A 15,422-nucleotide genomic window follows, 5' to 3' on the forward strand; every position below is an offset into this window, starting at 1 on the left:
CTTCACTTCTGTGGTTCGATCGGGTTCGATGGAAGCTGAAGAAAGGACGCAGAATTTGCTTGCTGTCCCGCACAGTCAAAAAGCGCGGTCTGGCGCATGCGCAATTAGGAACATAAGACTCACGGTTTGGGGTATATTTTACTGCATTTTTAATGTAATGTTGTTACTCTTAAGAAAAGGGTATAATTAACCCATTACTTTATAATTCCTTGGCTGAGTGCAATAATAGAGTAAATTTTATATGATTTGCATAGATTATATATACCTCTCTCCAAAATAGCTTTTATCAGTGTGGCTTTCCTGCAGAATTCTACAAAGAATTCTGGACGATTCTAGCACCAGTTTTTTACAGAACGTTGTTGGAAATCAAAGAAAATGGCAGACTTCCATCAAATATGAATTCTGCAAACATTAATCTCTTACTAAAACCAGGCAAAGACCCTGTATATCCCTCAAGCTATCGTCCAATATCCCTTATAAATGTAGACCTCAAAATAATCTGCAAAGCTCTCTCAAAGAGATTAGAGAAAATAACCCCCTCTTAATTCATCCTGACCAAACTGGTTTCATAAAAGGTAGGCACTCATCAACTAACACACGTAGATTACTTAATTTGATAGACTACTCATACAGTAAAACCTTGAAACTACAATATTTTCTTTAGATGCAGAAAAAGCGTTTGACAGAGTTAACTGGAAATTTCTATTTGCAACTTTACACAAATTTGGTTTTGGATCTTCTTTCATCAACTGGTTAAAAATATTATATAATTCCCCAACAGCTTTTGTCAGAACAAATGACCAGACATCCTCCAGCTTCTGTCTCCTGAGGGGCACCAGGCAGGGATGCCCACTCTCCCTTCACTGTTTGCAATTTTATCGAACCACTAGCAGCAGCAATTAGACAGAATTCAGTAATTAAGGGCATAAAATGCAAGAACGTGGAACATAAAATTAGCCTTTATGCGGATGATGTGTTACTCTTTCTCCAAAATTCACAAACCAATATCTCTGGGGTGATTGAACTGATGAACTCTTTTGCAAGAATATCAGATTACTCAATTAACTGGTCAAAATCTACAGTCCTTCCGATTAATTGCTCCTTCCATAATTCCTCTTCTACTCCACTGCAATCGGGAAATATAAAATATTTAGGTATTAATGTATCTCCCAAGCTTGCAGATCTAACTAAATTAAACCATATCCCACTTTTAAAGAAGGTAGAAGGTGATCTGGCTAGGTGGAAATGTCACCCATATCACTCATGGGAAGGGTTGCCGCTATAAAATGATGGTATTACCAAAAATAAATTATTTATTCTCAATGATCCCAACTAAACCGCCGCAAGATTGGTTCAGATCTCTAGATTCCTATATGTCCAAATTTCTTTGGAAAAATAAGCCCCCACGTATAAGCTTAAAAACACTACAAAAGACCAAGGATAAAGGAGGATTAGAACTACCTAACTTTCAGCACTACTTCTTAGCCAACAGGCTTCAGTTTATCTCAGGATGGCTAAAACATACCCTCTTAGATGAACCTTGGCTAGATGTAGAACAAGCACTTTGCAATAATCTAGAGATTTCAGATCTACCATTTATCAGCTCAAACATCCAACGACATGAATGCTTCAAAAGCATCAACATCAGCTCTTCTCTGACAGCGTGGTGGGAGTTTCTGAAGTTGACAGAGTCTTCATTAATCCCATGCAAACGTACACCTATCTGGAACAATCCTGACATATTACAAAACAATAATATGATAAACTTTTCAGATTGGAGTAGTAAAGGAATCAAATACTTAGAACATATACTAGAAGGAACAGAATTTATTTCATTTGACAGACTAGTTACACAATATGGGATCAACAAGAAAAGATTTTTAGAATATCAACAAATTAAATCCATAATAAAAAAGAGACCTAAACCGGGTCAAGTTGAACTACAAACGCCACCAAGTGTGGTTCAATTTCTTACTCTTAAAACCCCCAAATTACTATCCAAAATATACAGAATGCTTTCTAAAACAGATGAATCAATATCACTTCCTATTGCAAAATGGGAAGCGGATTTATCAGTTAACTTAGACCAAAACTTCTGGTCTCAGATTTGCTTAAAACCTTTCATCTAATTAGAAATCCCAGTCTTCAATTAATTCAATACAAAATACTACATAGAGTGCACTATACAGGCCATCGGATGTTCAAGATGGGCTTTACGTCTACCGACAACTGCTCACACTGCCAAACCAATTCACCGGACAATTATATCCACGCTCTTTGGTTCTGTCCACCAGTTCAGAAGTTTTGGCGCGAGATATGTGAAGACTTATCGAAGTGTCTGAAATGTAACATTCCAACTTCCCCTTTAGTGTGTTTGTTGGGCAGCTTAGATAATGTCACTCCGAAAAGAATATAGCCCATATGGTTTTCACTGCCCTATGCATAGCCAAGAAAACAGTCCTCATGAACTGGAAAAATAAAAATAATCTTAATTCTAACCAATATAGAAATTATCTATTAGATTACATTAGTCTTGATACAGCCTCTGCCACCACATCAGATCAATTACTCTGGGCTCCTTTGATCAGCTCCATCACCTAGTGGGGTGGGGGTCTTAGTTTGGTCCCACCTTCACTGTTGTGATTGGGTGGGGGTAGGGACAGGCTTAGGGCATCAGGGGTTCCCGGGAGCATCTTCCTTGGGGGCTCAACCGGGGGTAACGGTCATGGCCAATTAGGGGCTCTGTTGGCTCTTAGGTGACGGTTTCCTCGTGGCTGCATGCAGCAGGGCTAGGGAGGGTCTGTGCTGACGGACGTGGGTTACTGACCTGGTAGCCTGGCTGCCCCTGGGTGGGTCCGGGATGGGCGTGAGGTTCTGGGGCACTCCGCCTCTGGGCTGGGGCCCTGGCCAAGCCTCAGGGGCTTGGGTCCTGGTTGGTGTGTTGCCGGGGTTGTGGGCGGGTGGGTGTATGGGGGCCCAGTCCTGGGCGCAGGGTGCCGCCTGTGCATCGAACCACCTGGGGGCTCTTCAACTGGTGGGGAGGTTGTCAAATCCTGCAGGAGATTTCCTCTCTTCAGGAACTCTCTGCAGGAGGGGAGATACAGGAGAGGTGGAGGAAGATCTCAGCCTGGGCGTCTATTGTCTTGTGTAGTCTGGAAGATGAGTGGATGATGGGGTGGGTGCATTTTTCTCTGTGGTGGGGTCAGGTGGACTGTCCCGGGCTCTGTGGGGCTGGGCGGCGTTGCTGCACTGGGCCCCGGTCCGGATGGGCCTGGGCCCCTTTCCCTGGCGGGTTGCAGAGTATGGGGTGCCTACTGGGGTCAGCGGGGAGCTGGCCCCAGGAGGGGTCACTTGCCCTCCCTTCCTTCCCTCCCCATCTCCAGCTGCCTCCCTCTTCCCGCTCCACCACAATCACCCACACATGCAGGGCCTTGGGGTAGGGGTGTGTCACCAGGGTGCAGAGGAGACATCCCCCTCTGTCCCCTTCTGGCTGCCTCCGCCTCAATTTTATCCCACAACTTAGACATTCACATTACTCACACTCTCATTACATATACATATAGGATCTTGGGGTGGGCACGCTACACGGATTCCAAATTACCATCAGGGTGTACACCTCACCCCTGGCGCCGTTGCCCACCTCTCAATTTTAAATACACGTAGACATTGAGGGCTAGCAGGAGGGGCTACACGCTACCTGCTGCTCTGGCAGGTAGCTCTATGCCCTCCTGGGTTTTAAATGCACCTTAGAACACACATACATCAACACTACATATGAGCGGGTGGAGGGAGGTTTGAGTCTTCCCACACCCCGTTCTCTGCAGCCTGCTGGAGCGGGGGCTAGGAGGAGGAGTTGGCCATCCGACTGGGGTCTGGAATGTGGGGCCTCCCTGCTGCTGTGGAGTCGGGGCAGTCTGCTTCTCCCCACCGCAGGGAAAAGGGTAACACCACCTGGGTCTGGGCGCAGTTTCCCCTCCAGGGCAAGGGTACCTAGACCCGGGGCTTAGAGTACGCTTGGGGAGTGTGATTGTGTGTACAGTGTCTCTCTATGTCTGTCTCCACGTTGGGTGAGTGTTGAGTAATTGTATATGAGAGCATGAGGGTGGGAATAGATGTTTGTATCTGTGTGTGCCTGTTTGTCTGTGTCTATATGTCAGGTTGGGTATCAGACGCCACCTCTCTGGGGACATCTCAGGCCCTCCAAGGTTTGAGGCCCATCTCCCCACCACTTCCCTGCCGGTGGCAGACACCCTCAGACATCGGTGCGTTGGTGGTTCTTTGTGTCCGGGGTGGGCGCCCAGGTACCCACCGGCTCACTCCTTGGCGGCTGCTTATCGGGGCCTGGAGCCTGGGGCTCGCTCGGGCCACTGGGATGGGGTGCCTCGGCCTCGGCCCGGGCTCGGTCACTCAGGCACAGCTGGCTGCCGGGCGGAGCTCGCGGGCACGCCACTGCAACCCCCGGCTTCTGCTCGCGGCTGCTGAGTGACCCCTCATCTGGGACTCTCCTCAGCTCTTTCTGGGATAGTAGTGCGGCTGCCCCTCTGTTGGTCTTCCTTGGTCTCTTGTGTTCTGGGGCCTCTGGATGTCTGGAGTTTTGATCTCCTCCATACCTGCTTCATGCCCTGGAGGTCGGGGCAGTGGCCCCCACACCCTCTAGCAGATCATTACATGAAGGAACCTTTTAAAACAAGCGTCCATGCTCACAGGTGTACACACGGGTGATCACACACACAAACTACACCCTTTTGGCTCCTACCTCAAAGCACACTGTGCGCTGTCGATCTCACGTGCTGCACAATAATGTTTAATATTTAGTATTTACTGTCATATTCCCATATATCATTGTGATGTTGTTTATTACTCTCGTTTTCTTCTGCTTGCTTTTTTTTTTCTTTCTCAACAGGTGATCCAGGTGATCGATATATGTATTTTTTGTCTGCTTATTCTGTTGGTTTTGGTTTTGCCCTTTTCCCCGTCCCTCTTCTCAGCTGTTTTTCTTTTCCTCTTTCTTTCTCCCTTTCTTTCCACCAGTCAAGTCTGTCCCGTATTCAGCAAGTGAAAATAAAATAAACAATAAAAGGTGAATCAAATGGACCATTACGGCAAGGCTGGGATGGTCCATTTGGTAAAGTAAATCCGTTGGGCATCTTTCTTCGCCTTTAGACAATAATTCTGGTGGCAAAAGAACCAAACGGGACAGGTTAAAAAAAAAAAAAAAAAAAAAAAAAAAGAAGAGTATAGTTTATGTTTATGAGTGTGGGAAATGTTCTTATCGGCTGGAGTTAAAAAGCAGAGTGGCTTTGGGAACAAAGGTGGCTCTCTTCCTCTCAGTCCTGCAGGAAATGCAGCGGAGGCGTTGCCCAGAGGGGAGCCATTGAAATGCGAAGAATGTGAGAGGGGTCGTAGATGATTTTGGCTGCCTGTCTAAGGGCCTGTTGGCTGAAAACCTGTGCCAGAGTTCTGACAGGCAGGCCAATGATTTTAGAGCACACTGATGCAGTGTGCTGCAGTCTGTTCCTGTTCTGAAGGCTGAGGGAGTGGAACCAGCAGGTGATGGAGAAGGTCATGATGCTTTCCAGGAAGGCATAGTAGAAAGTCATCATGATGGGTGTGCTGACTCCAAAGGAGTTGAGTTTCCTAAGGAGGTATAGCCGTTGGTGGCACCTCCTGAGAATCTCCTCTGTGTTGGCAGAGAATTTCAGGAGGTTGTCAAAGATGGTTCCCAGGTAGTTGTACTCCTCAACTACCTCCACTGGCTTCCCGTGAATGGTGGTGGTGACTGAAGCAGCCAGCTCCCTCTGCCTACTGGAGAAGGTCACCACCATCTCATTGGTTTTGCTCACGTTCAATTCAAGTTTGAAGCTGTCACACCACTCTACAAACTCCTGCAGAGCGGGCCTATGGTGTTGTGAGGGGCCTGACAGCAGTGACAGGAGAACTGTGTCGTCAGCATATTTCACCAGGTGACAGTTGGGCTGTGTGAATCTGCAGTCATTGGTGTAGAGGATGAAGAGCAGGGGGGAGAGCACACAGCCCTGGGGGGAGCCAGTGCAGGTGGAATCGAGAGAAGAAAGAGAGTTGTTGACCTGAACTTGTCCTGTTGGTCAAAAAGTGCAATATCCACAGGATCAGCTCATCATCCAGGTGAAATCGGGAGGAAAGTTTAGTGGCCAGGATATGAGGCTGCAGAGCGTTGAACGCTGATGAGAAACCAGCAAACAGAAGTCTGGCGGAGGAGTCAGGTAGCTCCAGATGTTTGTGGATGGAGTCCAAGATGAAGATTTTTGCATCATCAACACCTCTGCGTGCACAGAAAGCAAACTGGAGTGGGTCCATCACAGGGTCAGTTGATCTTACGATGTGCTGTTTTATGATCTTCTCCATGGCCTTCATCACCAGGGAGGTGAGTGCCACAGGACGAAGATCCTTCAGGGACTTTGGGTTTTTTCTTTTGGGGATGGGGATGACTGTGGAGTGTTTCCACAGCTGGGGGACGGTGTGACTGTCGATTGAGTGTTGAAATAGAGTCCGGAACACACTTCCTAGTTGCCCTGCACAGTGCCTCAGAACTCGACTGCTGATGTTGTCAGGGCCGGGTGAGCTCCTCTCCCTGGTCCTCCTGAGGGCTCTCACTATGTCCTCAGTCCTGAAGGTGAGTGCAGAGCTGCCAGGTTTGAGTGAGGATCTGGACTCCTCAAGCTGGGCCATGTTGTCCGTCTCAAACCTGGTGTAGAAAGCGTTGAGGTTGTCAGGGAGGGAGGAGGGGTTTCTGCCCTCCACCTGGATGGTTCTGGGGGTGGTGACCGCAGTATTCATAGATGCCATGGCTTTGAGGCCCTGCCAGGCTGAGTGGAGGTCCCCTGTGGTGAATTTTTTTCAACTGTGTTTTTATACTCCAGTTTAGCAGTTTTTATGGCCCTCTTGACCTCCCTGTTGACCTCCTTTTTGTCCAGTGCAGAGCCGGTGAAGAAAATCCTCTTCTTTAATCCTCTCCTGGTTACCTTGTTATTGTGAGTTTTTCGATTTCCGTGCCCACGGAGTATTTCCTCGGGAAAGTAGTCCGTGGAAACGGAGCGGAAAAGCCGGAGGCCGGGCTGCAGCTGCAGCTGGATGAGGGAGTCCCTGGTGTAGGTGAGCCTTGGGGTCATGTCGAGTGTTGAAAACAAGTCATAGGGACTGAGTGGTGGACTTTTGGTGGAAGAACAGGCTGGAAGTTAACTGTTAGTAGATTTGAGTCACTCAAAGAACTAAATTCTGTACTTGTACTGAGTCATTTTAAAAGCCTGAAGGTACTGCTACATTTTATTGAACTTTACTAATTATATATTCTGACTCTTGGATGTTACATTATGTCTTCAGATAGAGTAATATCTTCTTCACTTCTTTTGTCTCCCTGAAAATGTTGCAGTACAACCTTTTTCTCTAAAGCAAATATTGTTTGAAGTTTATAAATTTCTGAGATAATACATTTTGCATTTTGTTCACTTTTTCAAAGGTTTACTTTTGCATAGCAGAAATAAAAGCATTTAATCAGCATGTTGTCTGAGTTTAACTAATTTAATGAGTTTTCTTTTTTTTAATTTAATGTCTGTCACTAACGAGAGGCCCTCCAAGAACTTAAATCTCTACCAAGGCAGCTCATTCTACTGGCAATATTTACTTTGAAGGAACTAGTTTTGTATTTTTTCTTTCTATATTTTGTTCTTTTTGTTTTTTAAAAATATATATATTTTAAGAAGTTTGGAGTGCTGTAAAAATCAGATAAGGGTAGAATGATGGTTTGTATTACTCCTTTATATAGGAGTAGATTGTCAGGGGCCTGGGAGAGTCTTGCCATGTTTGGTCATGACACTGCCCCCGGGCGGGGTCATCTGCAGTTTTCCTTACAGCCGCACCTTTTCACAATCAGGGGCATTTCATAGAGTGACAAGTTATCTCGTCATTTTTACATCAGGGACATGAGCTCCATGTCAGGAACCAGTCACACGCAGATGACAGGGACAGAGAAGAATTTGATGTTTCAGACATCATCACCTGCACAAAGCCTGCACCACCTGATGAAGTTTATAGTGCTAATGCAGATAATGCAGAAAATGAACTGAATGTGTGTTGTCGTTTCAACAATAATGGTTCACAACTTTTCCTTGGTTGCATTACAGTGTCACTTTACAAGGGGTGCTGTGTTTTCACTGTGCCAAAGTTTATTCAACTCCGTCAACAAGTGTGACCCTGCCTTTGTCAGTGTAGGCTTTAGAAATTTAGGAAAAAGGTGATCTTCAGGTTCTCAGGACATGCAAAAAGTCAGTTACATATCCATGCCATTAACATCTTTGCTCAAAAAGAGAATACTGTAGCTTCACAGCTTTCTTAAGCCTTTGCCAGATAACAGGAGGAAGCATGGTATGGATTACTGAGGATTGTAGGCTAGGCTCCATCAAATACGTAGCTCGGCAAGGTTTAGCTCTACGACTCAAGACTCAAGACGTTTATTGTCATTTCGTGTGGTGTTACCCGGGCTGAAACAAAATACTGTTTCTTACCAGCCTCTACAGTGCAATAAACAATACAGTTTAAAAAGAATGAGTTTAAAAAAAAGCAGCAAAAAATAATAAAAAAGGCAGTAATAAATTGCAACAATAGAATAGAAAAAGAAGAAGAAGGTTGAACTCTTTTGATGTTAATAAAAAAGTTTAGTTTAACTTTTTATCAAAGGGACCCGGAGGCCAGCACATGGATGTGGACTGAAATGCAGATTCAATCACAGGAAGTCAGGATAAAGTTCACTCAGAAGCTTTATTATGCAACACAATAATAAACAATGGCACCGGAGAAGATTTCTCAGTGTGGGGATCACAAAAGTGAAGGCTTCGGCAGGTGGAGTGGAGGTCGCTCCAGTGGGAGCGATGTTGGCTGGATGAGCTGGATGGATGAGTGTTTTGAGTCCAACATGATTAATCCAGTGATGCAGAACAGTTGAAGGCAGGAGAGCAGACAGATGATGAAACTGAGAACATGAAGCAGCATGAGCATGAGCAGCGTACAGGTAGGTATGCAAACTGTTGATAATGTGACTGATGGATCTGAGAAGCTACTGAGAGCACAAGGAGAACAAGGAAAGTCAAACACAGCACGAGCTGTAAAGGCGGCCTGTTACTAACATGTTTTGAGCAGACAGACCAGCAAAGAAGAGATGTCGATGCTGGTCTTAAATACTGCCGCTTGTCCTGGATCACAATCAGGTAAACATGGCAGGTGTGCTGACGAGGGCTCCGCCCAGAGGTGGAAGCACAGAGACATCATGGAAAAATACAGCCAACTCACCCTGACCATGACACTTTTAATGTCCATTTATAGAAAGTCATTTCTTGAACTGCTGGTTCAGTGTTTTATTTATAAATACCTGCTCCAAAACCACGGAGGTCAGGCAGAGAGATTTGTGTTCACTCTGAAAATGAAGAAGGAAAAAAACATTATTATCCATCCTGAACATGTTTTGTCATCTGAGTTCAGGAAGTTGTTCTCAGGTCACCGTTACCTTGTACCTCAGTGTAGAACAAACAGAAACTTCAAATCCTTCATTCCCTCAGCTGTTAGATTCCTGAACACTGACAGGAGTCATTTAGATGAATGTTTCTGTGATTGTTCATTTTGAGACATTTACCCTTCATATTCTATTTATTTATTTTGAACATTTTTGTTCATTTTGATGTATTTATTTACTTTTTCCTTGACCTCATTGCTTGTTTATCTCTGCCTTGACATGCAACAGTGTTTGTGATTATTGTTTAAAGACCGTAGGCTGTGTGAATTTGACCATGTGAGCAGGTAGTGTGGGAAAGCTGCAAACAAATTTTGGAATTAATAAAATGATCTGAACTGTGAATCTAATTTTAAAAATGCAATGTTTAAAATCATGTTGCACTGTTTCTCGTTTCAGTTTTTATTTTTATAAAATTCTGCAAACAGTGAATTATTTTGTTGAGTTTGTTTGTTTCAGAGTCAGAGAGCCGTGTCTCTCTACAGTCAGAGGTTTTTGTACGGCGGCTCAATGAGTTTGTATCACTGTGGTGGACTTTTGGTGGAGGAACCAGACTGGATGTTAACTGTAAGTACATTTGACTCATTTATGAAGTTAAAACCTGAATCATTAAGGTTCATTTCATTTCCTTCTACATAAATACTTCATGTTTCTCATAAATATAAAATCTAATATCAGTGTAAATGTTGAATTCAGACTAAAATCATCTTGTGCATTTATTTTTACTGGAAATTAAACTTTTAAAAAGTTTTTTTTCTTGAAGAAAAGTAGAAAAAGTTTTTATATTTTACATTTCATAAACGTTTTGTCTTCAACTTTTTGCTGCAAATAATGTGACATCCATTTAAAATTAATAGTTCTGAAAGATTTAACATTATTAATGACACATTAACAGTGAGCTGTCTGAGATTTGATCATTTTATGAATTTTAATGTGTGAGTAAGTACAGTTATCTTTATTGTTCCCAAATACAACAAAAACAAGTCAATGCTGTTTTCTTTTTTATTTATTAAATTGTTTATGACAAAATTCTGAAATTTTAGTTTTTGTTTGTTTTCTAATTATAAAACTAATAAATAATTCAAAGATAACACACAAGTACATCAGAAGAGAAAGAAATGCTTTAATATTTTTATCTTTGGTACTGAAACACGTCTGTTGCCATGGTTCAGCAGTGAAGCCTGTCTGTTACCATGGTTACCAAGCTCAGATAGAGAAGTGAAACAACTGGAGAGCAGTTTCACCCAAACTCCCAGTTTCTCTAACATCTCTCTCTCTCTCTCTCTCTCTGCAGTGGGTCGAGTCCCCCCCTCCCTGACTGTGCTGGCGCCCTCTAGTGAGGAGCTGCAGCATGGGAAGGCTACAGTCGTGTGTGGCCAACAAGGGCTTCCCCTCAGACTGGAGGCTGTCCTGGAAGGTGGATGGAAGAAGCAGCAGTGGAGAGGAGAGCAGGAGCCCCGGGGCGCTGCAGAATGACGGCCACTACAGCTGGAGCAGCACCCTGAGGCTCCCTGCAGACCAGTGGGAGAAGGTGGGCTCTGTGACCTGTGAGGCCACCCAGGGCTCCCACACTCCACTCTCAGAGACTCTGATGACAGACCAGTGTTCCCAGTCCTGAGCTGACTCACTGGGACTCTGATACTGGCTTTAGTCTGCAGCTTCTCTCAGTCTGCTCCCTCTGTGTCTGTATTGCTTTGATAGTTTTCATGTTTTCATGCTTGTGGCACTGTTGATGGTTTAAATACTTCAAATAAAAACTGAGGTCTTCAAATAGTGGTTTTCATGTGTTTCCATTCAGCTGCTCTTCTGTCTGATAATCATCCTCCAGGTTCAGTAGTGATGCTTCCATACACTGAAAATCTCATTTTCACTGTGTCTCTACACATCAAACCCTAAATGAAAAAATTACAAGAACTAAAGAAAAAGAAAAGAAGAAACCAATTAAAAAAAATAGACTCACAGCCAGCAGCTGCTCCCTGTTATGAGTAGTTTCAAAGTATTTTGTACCTACATTGTTTTTCATCATGTGGGATTTTTTTTGTGGTTTCCTATTGGGTGTAGCAGAGGCAGCAAAATACAGTAACAGATTAGTGTAACCTGCATGTTCACTGCAGGTTTTTAAGCTTACAATCATGTTAACATCAGGGTTAGACATTAGTTATGAAAGTTAGACTTGTATCAGGGCCTAAGAAATAATTGTGAAATTTTTCTGAAGACTGTGTGTGTGTGTGTGTGTGTGTTTCCTCAGTGAACTGTATCAGTCTCTGCAGTATCTTCCAGCTGCAGCAGTCACTTCAGTTCCTGTTCAGTCTGACTGAGGGAGGTTTTTGTACGACTGTTTATCACTGTGTGAACACATACTGACTGTTACTGACAGGCTAAACCATGGTAGCGGTTGCTATTCCAAGCATAAACATTCTGACTGGTCCTACACTTGATGTTCACAGATCCTCCCACAGCAGAGCTCACTGCTCCAGGCTGAGTCACTGTGATCTGTCCTCTGGACTCTGAGGATACAGAGACAAAAACATAAAGCAGCTTCATGGTTTTGTGGGCTTCATTTCAGAGGGACAGATGTTGATAGAGGAGAGGAGTTTGATTCTCTGGACTTTACCTGTGAAGCAGCAGCAGAGGAGAGTCCAGATGAGGACGCAGATCAAAGTCATGTTTTTGATGAGGAGGATTTCTGTGGCTTCTGTTGTGATGAAGGACAGCTGTCAGTCATCCAGTGTTCAACTCTCAGGACTATAAACTCTCCCAGAGCACTGGAGCATGGTGCTGCTGATGCAAAGTGCCTCTCTATGGAAATGATCTGACTGACTCCAGCAGGGACTTGGATCAATCTGATGTGTCTAAAAAGAGTTTTCACTGCATATTTGGCATGTGACTCACATGAACCCTTCATGATTTATAGACAGATGAGAAATTAAGTCAAAATTTGCTCGTGCAGTGAGGAGATGTGAAGGCTGTTCTCCTGCAGGGGCATTTTGCTGAAATGATTCAAGACCACTTGTCATTGTCCTGGGTCATTCGACCTAGCGGTTTGAGTTTCCTGTGTTTTTGTTATTTTTTGTATTATGTTAAGTCTACTTGTTTATGTTAAGGATCATTCTTTAATGCCTGGATTGTTCTGTTTAGATTTGGTTATTAGATTTCCCCTTGTGTCATTGCCCTCTGTGTCTTCCTGTGTGTGTCTGTGTTTATATTGTGGTGTGAGTTCTTGTGCCTTGTTTCTCCTCCTTGTGTTTTATTCCGTCATGTTTATCTATGTTTCCCAGCCCGTCGTGTCCTCTCACTCCCTTTCGTCTGCCTCTTCTCCACTCCCGCATCATGTTTCCTGTTTTATTGTGAAGGTCTTGTGTTTCCATGTTCATTCTGTCTCGTTATGGTTATTCGTGTTAGCTGGGTTCCTCGTGTGTTCTCGCTTCCTTGTTATCCCTCTGTGTATTTAGGTCAGCGTCTCCCTCAGTCCTTTGTCGCGTCCTCGCTCATGGCTGTGTTTCCCTGTGTGCCTCTTTGTGTTTGTAGTTTATACTTTCCCCAGTCTAGTTTTGTTTTGTATTTCCATTCAGCAAATAAAGCTGGTTTTAGATTTTTTGTCCTGTTTCTGGGAGTCTGCATTTGAGTCTTTTCCTGCCTGCCTGCACAGCCGTTTTATGACACCACTTATTCTTTGACATAAATCATATATGGTGTCCTTCAAGTCCTTCAGACTTTAAGACAGTTGAACATCTGTGGGTGAATTTGGATCGATGTGTTAGAGTTAAAAGAGTCCAAATTTGGTAAATATTTCTTGAGAGAAACAACGACACATGGCATATTAGACTATGTCATTATTTATTCACCAAAGAATAATGAACTCACGACTCTTCAGTTTAATTTGAAACAAAGCATGAAATAATTTACTTGATAGAAATGTGAAATATTTGACCCATAACAGAGACACCATTTTTTTTGTCCACGGGCGCTCCACTGTGTGCGACTCGGGCAGCTTACCAGTTGTTGTTGTTGTTTGTGAGTTTTACTGAGTTTTTCTTGTGGATGAGTGTTGTGTTATGTCAGGCGCTTTACTGATAATGAGGTTATTTGTGGTCTTTTATCTCCTTTTGCTTTGAACACACTGTCTTGGATTTTTTAGAAATTCAAGTCACGACTGACATGTAACATGTTCAAGTGGCTTTATTGTCATTTCAGCCATATACAGCGGTGCAGTACACAGTGAAATGAGACAGCGTTCCTCCAAGACCATTGTGCTACATATAACAGTAAATCAACATAGGACTATAATAAAGTGCAAGTATACAAGAACTAGAAAAAACAGAACAGAGTGATACAGACACAAGTCAGTGCAACAGAAAAGTGAAACACTACTTTTCAACAAATTATGCAATTATGAGATAAATGCATAATTATGCATTTATGATGTAATTATGATTTCACACTAAAATCTTTTTGAGCATTTTGTTTCAATGAAACTTGAATTTTTAAAACTTTTTTAGAATTTTATCTTCAAAAACAGTTCATAGATGGCACATTTTTGCTTCCATGTTTTAACCTTTTGCCAAAGTATCTGCAAATAATTTGTCATCCATTTTATTTTGTCTTTGATGAAGATTTAAAATGACTATACTGTCATATGGTTACAATTTAACTATACTCTAAAAGCATGCTGACCAAGTTGGGCTCAGTTTATGAGATTTAATTTGTCATTAAGTTATTTTCATTGTTCCCAAATACCGCAAAAATAAGTTTTTGTTTTTTAAATTTTTATACACAAAATTGTTTAACTTTTGAGTTTTGATAAAATTCTGAAAATTTATTTTTCTGATTATTTTAATTCTAATTATAAAACTAAGAAATAATTCAAAAATAACACACGAGAACATCAGAAGTCAAAGAAACGCTTTAATATTTTTATCGTTGGTACTGAAACTCGTCTGTTGCCATGGTTCAGCAATGAAGCCTGTCTGTTGCCATGGTTACCAGGCTCAAAGAGGGAAGTGAAACAACTGGAGAGCAGTTTCACCCAAACTCCCAGTTTCTCTAACATCTATTCTCTCTCTCTCTCTCTGCAGTGGGTCGAGTCCCCCCCTCCCTGACCGTGCTGGCGCCCTCTAGTGAGGAGCTGCAGCAGGGGAAGGCTACAGTCATGTGTGTGGCCAACAAGGGCTTCCCCTCAGACTGGAGGCTGTCCTGGAAGGTGGATGGAAGAAGCAGCAGTGGAGAGGAGAGCAGGAGCCCCGGGGCGCTGCAGAATGACGGCCACTACAGCTGGAGCAGCACCCTGAGGCTCCCTGCAGACCAGTGGGAGAAGGTGGGCTCTGTGACCTGTGAGGCCACCCAGGGCTCCCACACTCCACTCTCACAGACTCTGATGAGAGACCAGTGTTCCCAGTCCTGAGCTGACTCACTGGGACTCTGATACTGGCTTTAGTCTGCAGCTTCTCTCAGTCTGCTCCCTCTGTGTCTGTATTGCTTTGATAGTTTTCATGTTTTCATGCTTGTGGCACTGTTGATGGTTTTAATACTTCAAATAAAAACTGAGGTCTTCAAATAGTGGTTTTCATGTGTTTCCATTCAGCTGCTCTTCTGTCTGATAATCATCCTTCAGGTTCAGCAGTGATGCTTCCATACACTGAAAATCTCTCCTTCAGTAACTTTTACTGAGAGAATCACATGTGCTGTATCACATCAGATTGTAAATGTAAAAAAAAATAATAATAATACAAAAAAAAAGAAAAGAAAAAGCAATAAATAAAAAATAGGATCACAGCCAACAGCTGCTTCGTGTTATAAATAGTTTCATAGTCTTTTGTAGCTACATTATTTTCCATCATGTAGGATTTTGTGATGAAATTTTATGTTGGGTGTAGCAGAGGCAGCA

General features: G+C 43.2%; 1 gene segment (V, D, J or C); it reads left to right on the plus strand.

Moving 5' to 3' along the window:
• The first annotated feature begins 9,012 nt into the window (after nucleotides 1-9,012).
• LOC120435558 lies at nucleotides 9,013-15,094 on the plus strand. The segment is given in 3 exon segments: nucleotides 9,013-9,043; nucleotides 10,004-10,105; nucleotides 14,614-15,094. Coding segments are annotated over 3 exon segments (459 nt in total).
• The last annotated feature ends 328 nt before the right edge of the window (nucleotides 15,095-15,422 follow it).

The sequence above is a fragment of the Oreochromis aureus genome, linkage group 22 (genome assembly GCF_013358895.1).
Source record: "Oreochromis aureus strain Israel breed Guangdong linkage group 22, ZZ_aureus, whole genome shotgun sequence".
Classification (NCBI taxonomy): Eukaryota; Metazoa; Chordata; class Actinopteri; order Cichliformes; family Cichlidae; genus Oreochromis; species Oreochromis aureus.